The sequence below is a fragment of the Typha angustifolia genome, chromosome 10 (assembly GCF_048772165.1).
Source record: "Typha angustifolia cultivar Huaian chromosome 10, ASM4877216v1, whole genome shotgun sequence".
In the NCBI taxonomy this organism is placed as follows: domain Eukaryota; kingdom Viridiplantae; phylum Streptophyta; class Magnoliopsida; order Poales; family Typhaceae; genus Typha; species Typha angustifolia.
In genome coordinates this window covers 91,106-103,644 of record NC_133248.1, presented here as the reverse complement: position 1 = coordinate 103,644, position 12,539 = coordinate 91,106, and the positions used below count along the sequence as shown (strand labels likewise).

The window sequence follows — 12,539 nt, the reverse complement described above, 5'->3', positions numbered from 1 at the left end:
ACTCCACAACAATTGCACTACAATGTAATCCAATCAAACATCAAGATATGGGCTATTGTCCTCTCTTTTTAACTCAACTAGATAAGAGCTCTTTATGCCACAATTCTCTCTTCTTCCTTTTTTTGAGAGTCCTAGGCATGAAATGGACATCTAAGGTTAATGTTAATCTATAGGTCCTATTACAAAACATCTCATGGAATGGACCAATCTATCCTCCAATTTTTTCTTCTTTTTTTTCCACACTTAATGGAGGCAAGGCCCGCCCTTTAAGAACCTATTCAAATCTGGGGGTTTGGGGGAGGGGTTTTCCTATAAGATTCCTCAATTATGGGTGGGGCTTCTACTCCTCCCTTTGTACTGTGACTCTGAGAGCCTGTAATACAAAAGTAATATGCTATGTTCCAAATTCCTATGTAGCTGGCATGTACTTTGATTCGGATCTCAACGAATTTTAATAATGTGATCCAACTAGCATTTGTCCTCAACCCTAAGCTTGAAACTGAGTTGATTCAAGCTTGATCTAAAGAATTACTCCTTAATTCAAACTTGCTTAGAGCTCGTTTTCCGGCTTGAGCTCGAGTTGAATCAAATGTATAATTGCAGCAACAGTTGAAGGTTCCATACAAGAAGCTGATCAAGAATAAGCAATGATAGATATACCATCAAATGCAGAGACTTTGATTTGAGAATAGAGAGTATAATAATAATAATAGGAATCTTCTAAATACGCAACTGGAGTATGATCACTGAAAAGAAGACCTGTCGACCAACCTCATTAAACAAGTTGAGAGGCAGGACTCGTCGACCTGGAATACCCATCAACTTTACTACGAATCTCTATATCAAAGTGGCTCCTGAGATGCACCATCTTGCTGAAATTTATTGAGAATCCTTATCATCTCATGTCCATTTCCAGTAAAGCAATGACTCTGGATTCTCCTCCTTTCAGTCTCCAGGAGGACATCTCTCAATTATTGGTCTTTCCAAGCAACTTGGAAGAATCCCACAGCATCTATCCACCTATCTATCTCTCTATCTCTCTCTCTATCTATCTATCTATCTATCTATCTATCTATCTATCTATCTATCTATCTATCTATCTATCTATCTATCTATCTCTCTCACACACACACAAGAAGAGAAAGAAGAGAGCCAGATAAAATTAACAAGGAATCATCCTTGAGACAAAGAGCATGATGCTAATTTTCCTATACTTTGATTCTTCGAAGAAAGGGGAGAAGGCTCAAGGATCTTTCTATGGCTGTATAATAAAGAAGCACTATTAGAATTAAAGAGAGGTATTTTCCCTTTTAGTAGAGGAGATATGCACTCGCAGAGGATCTCTGGCCTACAGTCAGTTGGATAAGATATGGTGCAATTCTTGTGTGTAAAGGAGGGGACAATAATTAATCTTTGAAGATGAACAAAACTATATTAATAAACCACAAGCATGGATTCAGATAGATATTCTGGTCAATGCTACCAAAATACAACATGAAGAATGGATTCAGATTTTGATAAATAATCTCATCAGGGGTAGATATAATCCACTATTTCAAAACAAACTAAGAAACAACTCGAATCTAAGGAATTAACAAAGATGGACAACTTCTATTGCAAAATTTATAGCAAAAGAGAATCAAAAGCAACTCATCAGACTATAATTGGCCGTGCCGTCACTAATCTCCTGCCGAAGAAGGTTGAATTAGGGTTACGGCTAGTGTTTATAGTGATTTTAATTTCTATCAAGCTCTAATAACTCATAATTATTTACTCGAAGTGATTTCACTAAAAAAATTTCTACCACTTTAGGAGCCTTATATAAAAACTCAATAATATTTAGGGTCTTAAATGGAATAAGGGCTGTGGGTTGGGCTTGAGCTGTTACTCCGAGCCCACTGTATTTGGACAACTGGGTCATAATAGCAAAATGAACTATTTTGTAAGAAGTCAACACTACTTTGAAACGACCAAGTATAATGTTCTACAAGACAATACGACATAGATTTGCTGACTTGGTCCATTTAAGCTAGGTGACCTTTTTTTTTGCCCTTTTTCCGTTTAATCTACTAGTGTTGGTGATCATGATTCATGGAATGAGTCAAGTCATTCCAATTAACATAGTGGGCTTTTTCTATATATATATTTTTCTCATCTTGTTTCTTTTCTTTTGTGTTCTATTCTCTTTCTAAGGTGATAAAGAAATGGAGAAAGATTAAGAAGATATGAAACTTTATTAGGTGATAATAGTTTAATCATTCAATTTCTCTCTCTATTTGGTAACTTGATAGGATTAACTAATCTAACACCTCTCTCTCTCTCTCTGACTGCAACCTTTCACCTTCATCAAAGATTGTCACATAAAAGAAGAAATATTGGTAGGAGTGGTAGAAAAAGTTGAAATGTCTACAATATAATATAGAAGGTTAAATGATGCAATCACAAGAAATATTTGGGCAGTGGAGTAAACGTTAGGTTCAATTACAAGTGTATAGTTTGCTCCTCCTCAACTATTTAAAATGTTTCAATAACCATCATTATATAAAGGTGCAACAGGTGTTACATTTTAGATAGTATTAAGAGTAAATTATATAATATTAGGTCATAGTACAAGCAGTGAGATATAATTAAATGTAAACATTAACGCCAACGAGATCAAAATATTAACAAATAATTGAGACAGGACTTCCATCACTTGGAAATCACAGATCTTTCACAAATTGCCCATATGAAGCATGGGTTCAAGCTAAATTTATGTTTTTTTTTAAACGAACCGATTAATAAGCAATTCAAGTATAATTTCATGCTTAATTAAGTTTAAAATAAAATCTCATTTAACTATAAAAATATAAACATTACAAAAATGTAAACTAATAGAAAATCTCCGTATATTTTTATAAAATGGTAGGCTCATAATTTAAAACTAAACTTTACAATGTAAGAATATATAACAATCCATTTAAGTAAATTTTAAAACATAACATAAATATAGTGTAGTATAAAAAATATTACTCGTATTATATATAATTATTTTTGAACCTATTTAAAAGATCAATCTCGAGTTCACTCATTTTCGAGCCGAGCTTGATCAAATCTTTTCATGCTGAGCTCAAGCCGGCTTTATTGTTTTGACAGCTTTAAATGATAGCGGTAGTAGAAAAAAGACTTTTATTTGGTGGAAACTATGTCATCATCCTTCATAAAGCAATATTTTATTTTGCTTTCTTCTCTTTCAAAAAAGTTCTTAGTGCTTTATAAAGTAGATCATTCTTGAGCTCACTTATTTTCGTGCCGAGCTTGATCAAATCTTTTCAACTTGAGCTCGAGTCGGCTTTATTGTTTTGACAGCCCTAAATGATAGTGGTGGTAGAAAAAGGACCATTTTATTTGGTGGAAACTATGCCATCACCCCCCTCAGAAAGCAATATTTTATTTTACTTTCTTCTCTTTCAAAAAAGTCCTTGGTGCTTTATAAAGTAGATGCCTTTGTGATCACATGTGGTTACATCTTTCATATATACGCACGATTCATACTCTTACCTAACAACATCCACTTGGGGGCTATGGTTTCTCACACAAAAAATACTTTGTTCAAGGGGAGAGCGAAGCTTCTTCTAGATCTCTACAACATCACTTTGCTTGGCTTGAGGATAATCTATTGTGGAAGTCAATGACCTACCTCTACAACATTCCTTTGCCTCAACTCAGAGGTTTGAAATAGAAATAACCAAACTGGGTCTTTGAGAAAAAGTATTCTAATATTTAGTTTCTTTCATCAAATAAAGTTCCAAGAATGTTCTATCCATGGAATGCTACTTGGACCTATTCATATAAGGACACACTCTCTCTCTCTCTAAGATAGAAGAAGGTAAACCTCCAAGATTGCCCTATAATATAATCATAAATGTAAGGCAAGTGATGATCCTTTGGGACATATGTGACCATTTGGCTTCCATTGTAGATTGTAATCAAGACAAGCAATGAAGGAAAGGAATATGAACATATGTGGCCATCCATCTGACCACATTATTTAACAAAGATGAGAACATGCACCCTAAGACTTGACCACAGAACCATTTGTCAAATAGCTAGGAGTACTATTATTATTATCATTCATATTATGTGGGGAAGAAGATACAAAATTATGGGCATTAACCAAATGGGATAACTTATTACACTATATTTCAGAAATGTAACAAAAAAGAGGAGGATAGGTTGAACATAACAAGACTTATTTAATTCAAACATTATATAATAGATGGAGATGATGATGGTTATTAATTATGAACTTGGCACTCATAGGAGCACTTAATTTTTTTTGAATTTTTTTTTATATATTCAATTAAATTGTGAAGTCAAAATTCAAATATTCAACCTTTTTATCTCAGGCCAAAGTTCTCTAACTATGGTGTTTGCTGTAGGTCAGAGAACAGCTAATCACTTCAGATTTGGTCTCCGCCGCCTTATCTGGTCAATCATTTGGTCCCGTTGACCCTTTGACTGGGTTAATTATCATATTTTTTTCTCTCTCCCCCATGATATTAAGGCTCCATTAATAAATGATTAGACCTACCACTTTCTTTTTCGAAAATAAAATAATATGGTGATAATATCCACAATAGTTTTTATTATTATAATAACTTTTAGATAGAAATGAGAATTTAATAGTATCCTAATTAAATCGAAGCTATTGAGATTTTAAGCATTATAAACTCATAAGTAAAAGGTAGTAGATAATTATTGAAGAATAGTTACTGGTCTAATCAAGTTACATAGAAGATATTATAAATGATTCAAAATATTCCCTTTAAAATAAATGACACCTATCTATATATATATATATACATTCTTTGACAATGAGCTCTGCTCCTGTTGCATTAATGACATTAGTTCTCCCTTCTTTTTCTCCTAATAGATTTGGTAGTTGGCAAGTCTATTAAAGGATAATGATGTTGGTCTGATAATTACCTCTTAAGGTACTCCAGATCTTCTATATTTTCCTTCTGGAAATAATTTTGCATGTTAAGCATTGCGAAAAATAAAAAAGAAAAGATTTTTTTTGACAATAAGACCAAAATATTAGTGGTGATATGAAAAATATTATTATATTTATTATTATTATTATTATTATTATTATTATTATTATTATTATTATCATCGGAGTCTCTCCTTAATTCACCTCCGTTTGAGCTTAATTAAGTTCCACGTAACACTGTGGAGACTATTATAAAAGTTTTTTTTTTCTTATTACTCATTAGCTTTTTTTTTAATTTTTATTCATGAGTCCTAAGGATAGATATGGACCGAATAAATGGCTAACCCTCACTAAGTACAGAGACACTTTAGGCCTCATCGAGCTTTTAGTTGTCTAGTTTAGGCTTCAAGCCATATGCGTCGTCGAATACACTGTCAAGACCTGTTCCAAACCGTTGCGTTGCCAAGCTGTTTTTCCAAGCTAACCGCATTGTCAAGCTAACAAACACCAAAAAATTTATTCATAATATTATTTGGGGTACATAGGGGGCGTAGGACCCGGCGAAGTGAATAAAGACATAGATGCGTACTTGACTTATTCTTTCCATGCTATTTAAAAAAAAGAAAAAGAAAAGAAAAACTTATTCTTTCCATGGGCTCTCGAGTGCATGCACTGAAATTTGACATTAGAAAAAAAGAAGAAACAAGAGTAATTTCAACTCAATCTACTAATTTTCCTTAACTTAATCTAGCAATAATGCAGTCATTAGATTAGTCAAAACCTGGTAGATGAGCATTCTTGATGGAAAATTATTTTGATAAATAGTTTATATTAATGCCATCTTCTCCTATCCACTTCTTAAAGTCAGTCATCAATGGGCCCATGCCTTTCATGAACAGTCTTGATCTCTCCTTTATGGTATGGTACAATCTTATATATATATATATTAATTAAGTAGAGTAAGAAAAATCTCTTGTTTTTTTTCCCCCTCTCATGCTTAGATAACAACAAGCATGAAAAAATGAACCTTGCCGAGCTCCTTTCCTTTCTGTGTTTGGTGGTGGTTGGTTTGCAAATGGTGTGCACCTACTTTAGGAGAAAAAGAAAAGATTTTGGCAACAAACAAATTCGCCAGCAAATCCATAAAGATCTTGATAAAAGGTTTATATGGGCACTGTATGCTTAATGGTTTGGGCTTTCGTTAATATATCAAATATAGTAAGAGTGTGTTTTTCTTTTCTTTTTTTGGAGAATTATGTGTAACATAAATGGGTCAGATAAGATGAGAAGAATGTGTGAAGTAAAACATGGATGATAACAGGGGTTAAAATAAGTGGTGCTAGATGTGTGTCAAAGTTTGGGGAAGTTAATTGGGTAGTCAAATAAATGGTATGAAGAAGATGTTGTTTACTCCTTCGAATTCCCCCTTCGATGGGTGGATGGGTCCCATTTAACCGCTGGAGAAGAAGACCGAGCTTTCATTTCTTTTGCTAGTGTCAGCTCCGCGGGTTAGGTGCCACTCTCTCCTCTCTTGCCCTTTTTTCGCTTCTTCCTCGTCGCCTCCTCAACCCAACCCAACCCAACCCAACCCAGCCCTCTCTGTCTCCTCTGTCCGTCGCTACTAGTGGGCTGCTAGGATCGAGCTTATTATACCTTTCATCTCTCTGTCTCTCTGTCTCTCGGTACATACTGGTTCCTTTGGAGAATCCTTTCTTCCCTTCGCTCTTCATCGAGAAAGAAGAGGAGTTAGCCCTGTTCGTGATTTGAGAGGTGGGTTTTAGTTCAAAATTGAATCTTTGGCTGGTTTTGTTGGTGCTCTATTGGTTATACTGCTCAAAATTCGATCTTTATTGGTTTTTATGAGCGCGGGATTAGTTTCCTATTTGGGTCTGGTGAATTTTGTTTTCCTCCTTAGAGTTTCCTGTCTTTTTTTTTTTTGACTGTTCTTCTGGTGTGTATTTGGGGATTCTGGCTATGAATGTTTTAACTGTTGTAACTCGATGAAGGGCTGTTATATTTGACAGATGAAATTCTAACACTGGATGGATGGTACCTTTACGATTCTAAATCATGAGCGTTCTTGATTGCTTTGACTTACTAAATTTTTCTTTTCATTTTCCCTTCAGTTATCGCTTTGTTCAGATATTCAAGTTTCATTTATTAATGAATTATAAGTATTTTTTTTTTTCCTTTTTTGCAGATCAAGATCACTGAGCTTTTCTTTTCGTGTGATGGAGAGCGATGTTGCTGAAGTTAGGCATGCAGTGAAGAATTCTTCTTCTGTAAAGGTACATATGCTTGCCTTGATGTAGTCATGGATAAGAAGCCATCATTGTTTTCAATTTTTCTTTTTCTTTCAGTCAATGTTTTAGCCTCCTCTGTGAAGATTTTGCAGTAAGATTGTTATATTTGAGCTGATGACACATAGAGTTAGAATTTTGTTGCCGATTTCTGATTTTAGTTCAAACTTTTCGGTATCTGTAGGAGAATGGCAAAACATAATTTGTAGAACATGCTGTTATCAAAATTATTTGAACTCTTTATAATTCTTTACTGTTTTCTTTTTTCAGACACTTTGTAATTTTAGATTCTTTTGAGATTGTCTCTGAGATTGTAAATGTGTATGTCCAGGACAATTCTTGTGATATATCATGGGAAAGGAAAAACATATAATATTTCAAGCTAGAAATTTGTCTGCGATACAATACATAGTTTTCTGGCTCACATATGTTTGCTTCTTTGGGTCTGCCACTTCATGTTATTTATTGCTTTTCTGAAGTTTTGTACTTAATTTTTTCTCCTAACCAGTGTCCATTATTAGGTGCATGGCTCAATGTGTTTGGAGCTTAAAAAGATATTGGAGAGAATCACATCTATTCTTCCTGCAATAGAATCAGCACGACCGGGAAGCAAATTAGGGATACAAGAGCTATGTTCTTTAAACAATTCAGTTGAGAAAGGCAGGCTACTCATTCAGTACTGTGCTGAAGGTAGCAAGCTCTACTTGGTAAGAAATTCCTCTGGATTCATGATCTTAGGAAGTTTTCTCAGAATAACTTTTGGACGTTCTTTTCCTCAAAGTGAATACACAGAGATACTGCATGCACTAATCCTTAAGAAAAGGCCTCCTGGGAAGGACAAGGTATAAGCAACATTAAACTTACCTCCTTTCCTGGAGAGGTAGTTTCTTAGCTTGAAACCATGACCGCTTTGGTGCAAAGAGGCAAGACTGATTGCCTCACAAAGGGTGATGCCCTCTACTTGCAGAAGTGTTTGAATAAATGAATGATTGCTGTTATATGTTTTTAGACTTTCTCTTTCTTTAAGATCTTTCTGAAGATTGCTGTTGCCATCCTCTCCTGCAAGCCTTTGCTCATCAGTTCTGTTTATTTTATGCACTCAAGTTGAATGTCTTAGTTCGTCCTAAATTTTGGGTCATCTTTTACATTCACATTTCAGGCTGCTCTCTTAATGTTTCCTGTCTTGTTGGTATACAAATTTCAGGCAATTACTGGAGAAGCAATTTTACTAAGATGTGAAAGGATAAGAAGCTCATTGAATCAAAGCTTATATCAGATTCAAAATTTGGTTCCGCTGCAATTAGCTGCTCAGGTTAATCAATCTTTATATATGACAAACTTCTACAGTTCTGCATGGAATGTGATTATTTGTAATGGAGACAACTGGAGCTCTAATATATGGTGCTTTTCTTTTCTATATTCAAGTAGAAAGAAGTCAAAGAACTTTCCACTTTTGACTTAAATTGGATATATCTTTACATTTGCTTGTCTCAAGTAAAAGATACTAAGGCCACGTTGGCACAAGATCACCCTGCTTACCTGATAAATATCGCTTCACCTTTGTGCCCTTAGGTCCTCTCCTTTTTCATCCTTCCGATCTAGTTTGGGATCTTCTGTGTACATTTTTGTCCTGCTTTGTTGTGCCATCCTAATTAATCTTTGAACACACCAACTTCTTGTATGTTTACCATTCATTAGTTCCCATTAAAATTTTTATCATTGTTTATGGCCAACCTATGCTTGTATTTCATGTTTTCTTGAATGCTGCATATTGGCTTTTCTGGTTTCCATTACTTTTATCCATTTTGTCCTTCTCTTATTGTGTCTTTTTGTTTAGATTCTTTAGAAGGCTATGGACTTATTTTATGTGCTGCAAAGACATAATTAGCTTTTACCATATCCGAATGCTTCCTTGTAAGCTGTCTTATAGGGGTTGTATGTGACTTACAGGTTGCGGAAGCTATTGAATATCTTACAAATGCAAAATTTATTATTGATTCTACCGAAGAGGAAGCTGGAAAAGCTATTCGGGGACTGCTACGGCAAACCGACTCAACTGAAGAACTTGAATTTGAGACCTTTAGGATTGCAGCTTCAATGTTGGATCTGTTGTCTCCAAAAGCTATTTTAGTAGAAAGACGGTCGGTAAAAAAACTACTCGATAAGATACATGGTACTGATCCAAAAAAAGAAGGGATTCTGAACCTTCTTTTGTATCTCCTGCAAAAGTATGGAAAGGACATCAAACCTGATGTTGGTAATCACACAAAGAATCTGAATGCACATAGCAAATGTTCAACCCCAAATTTATGTTCTGCAACCAGCATCATAAAGCCTGAAAAAAATGATGAGCCTGCTGATAAAGGTGAGGAACAAATTGATATGTCTGGAGCTGTTGTACCTCCTGAGGAATTCTGTTGCCCTATTTCATTGAGCCTAATGTACGATCCTGTGGTTATTGCTTCTGGGCAGACCTATGAAAGGGCATGCATAGAGAAATGGTTTTCTGAGGGACATGACTCCTGCCCTAAGACAGAGAAAAAGTTGGCAAACTTTTCTCTGGTTCCAAATACTTGCATGAAGGATCTTATATCAAATTGGAGCAGAGAGCATGGCTTTGAAATTTCCGAGCCATGTGTGGAATCTTATTCTGGAGCCTTTCGCGCATGGGAACCTTCACATTTCCACTCCATATCAAGTCTAAAGAATGTTTCTGCACCTCTATTAGATGCGAAGGCTGGAGATTTTTTACTTCAGAGTGACCATAGTAATGTGTCTTTTATATCTTCTGATACTAGTTACCTTTCAGATTCATCCCATGTCAGAGGCATTGAGTATCCAAAGGATAACTTTTCCCATTTATTCCCGTGGAGTGTCGATTACCAGAAACATCAATCATTCTCTAACTTTGACCATGATATGTTCCTGAGGTTCTTTTGTACCCTCTCTGAGCTTCCACCAGAGCTCCAAGGCGAAGCCATAGAAGATGTGAAAACTCTTCTTGAAGAGGATGATGAGACTTGCTATGTTGTTTTTTCTAATGGTTTTGTAGAAGCATTGATAAGCTTTTTGAAGAACTCTAGCAATTCATCCAATGTTCAAGAACTGAAAACTGGCGCTCAATTATTTCTCGCTTTTCTTAATAAAAACAGGTAAACCCTTATAATTTTCTTTTCCTTCTCTTGTTTTATTTTTCAGATACTGATGCTCTGAGTAATTTGGAAAGGGGGCACATGATGTTCTATTGCCGTGATTGATTAGTTAAAGAAGCAAGAATTGCGAAGGATTGTGTACTTTTGAGTGTTATATGGATGTGTTAAAATACCATCTTCTTAAAAGCTTAAGCTATTAGAGAAGTTGGCTTTAATCTCTTATATTTTGACAATCCTCATGTCTGGGCTAGAGACATTTTGATGGATTTTAACAATAGATAGATTTGATGAGATTCAAACTCAAGATTTTCTGCAATGATATTGTGTTAGCTCACCATGTTTTCGAATAGCATAAGTTGTTTGAGAAAGATAATTTTAGTATGTCATATTCTAATTTATAACATGATGTATTGCTAATTATTTTCAAGATCACAAAGGTGTCAAAAGGCTTAGCTAGGAACTGTTCTTTCCATTTCATACTGCTAACATTTTTTATTCGGCGTTAAATATTCTAACACTTTTCCTTCCATCTGCAATTTTCTGAAACTTCATTCTTGAATACTATGCAGAGTCGAAATTCCGTCTTTGCGTGAAGATGTGTTTCAGCTGTTGACATCTTTTCTGAATTCAGAGATTGCGATGGAAGCTTTGATGATACTTCAGAAACTGTCATGTTACTTAGATAGCAAACCTAAGATTGTGGCTTCCGGTGTTTCTCTTTCAATAATAAAATTTCTAGATTCTGAAGATGCAGAATTACTCGAATTGGCTATGAATATTCTTTGCGAACTTTCATCTCAGGATGATATGAGATCTCTTATTATTTCCTCTGGGTGCATAGCAAAGCTGGGTTCCATTTTAACTGATGAAAGACTGGTAGAGTGTTGCTTAAAGATTTTGCAGAATCTAAGCTGTGACAAAGAAGCTACTGTATTAATGGTTGAAACCAACGGGTGTCTTTCTTCAATTGTGGAACTGCTTGACACTGGTAGCCATGATGAACAAGAACATGCTGTATCTATTCTTTACTCTGTCTGTTCCCATAGTTTTGACAATTGCTTACTTGTCATGAAAGAAGGTGTCATTCCAGCTCTAGTTGACATATCAGTAAATGGAAATGACGAAGGAAGAGAGACCTCGAATAAGCTGCTCCGTCTTTTGAGGGATTTGAGAAATAGTGAATGCTTCAATGACTCGTGTTCCCAATCTGAACCCATTTCTGAACTCGCAGTGGATTCTCGAAATCACACTGTAAATGAACAGCCAATTTCAAAATCTTCTGGCTTCTTCTCAAGAAAAAGGAGGTTCTTCTCAAAACATAGGATCATTGGCTCTTTTCTGAGCAGTCGGTGAGATCTCTGGTTGCAGATTTCGTGTATATATTTCCTAGCCTGACCAGGTAGTACACTCGTTAGGAAAAAGGTGAAGATATGTTTAGCTCATGATTTATTTTGAAGGAATACTTGGTGAGATGTTTTACTCATCCACATGTATTTCCATTTGTTTGATATTTGATGTAGCTATTTTGTTTAGTTTGTGACCAATATGAATGTATACATATATATATTTTCAGCTAATGATTTCTTTTCATGGAATACTTGGTGTGATGTTTTGTTCATCCACATGTATTTCCACTTGTTCGAAAAAATAAATCATGTAATAGTTTGTTTATTTATTTATTTCTGAATCAGAGTGCATAGCAGCATAGGTACGGCAATGCGTTTCTATTCGATGACATCTATTTCATTGAGAGAAATTTGGAACTTGTGCTTTGCTTAGTATTATACAGAACACCTGTTTCAGATACTACATAATATGGACATGGGATCCTACACCCAAATGGTTCTTCCAATGAAATCGACAGCTTTGCTTCAGGTAACCTCAGAAGACATTTTTTAAAAAAAAAAATCCTTTTGAACAGATTATTAACCTCACTTTTCCGCTTAGATTTTTGTTAGAAAATGATCAAATGCATTTTTACATTCAAATTTTCTTTTTCTTTTTTTCCCTTTGAGGCTCTATATTGGTCTAAATTTTAACAACAGATATCCCTGCTGCTGTACTAAAGAATGATGAAACATACTTTGTATTCAAATATCTTAATGGATCAAA

The 12,539-nt window shown here is 35.0% G+C and overlaps 1 protein-coding gene across 2 annotated transcripts; it reads left to right on the top strand.

The window, feature by feature from the left end:
* The first annotated feature begins 6,427 nt into the window (after window positions 1-6,427).
* LOC140768467 (U-box domain-containing protein 5-like) lies at window positions 6,428-12,140 on the top strand. 2 transcript variants are annotated; one of them, XM_073108746.1, is made up of 6 exons: window positions 6,428-6,745; window positions 7,176-7,263; window positions 7,784-7,982; window positions 8,480-8,587; window positions 9,226-10,427; window positions 10,997-12,140. In XM_073108746.1, the coding sequence occupies exons 3-6, from the start codon at window positions 7,809-7,811 to the stop codon at window positions 11,778-11,780; spliced, it is 2,268 nt and encodes a 755-aa protein (XP_072964847.1). In that variant the 5' UTR covers window positions 6,428-6,745; window positions 7,176-7,263; window positions 7,784-7,808; the 3' UTR covers window positions 11,781-12,140. The 2 variants fall into 2 exon arrangements, with proteins under 2 accessions (XP_072964847.1, XP_072964846.1); XM_073108745.1 differs by having other exon boundaries at window positions 6,429-6,745; window positions 7,797-7,982.
* Window positions 12,141-12,539: the final 399 nt, after the last annotated feature.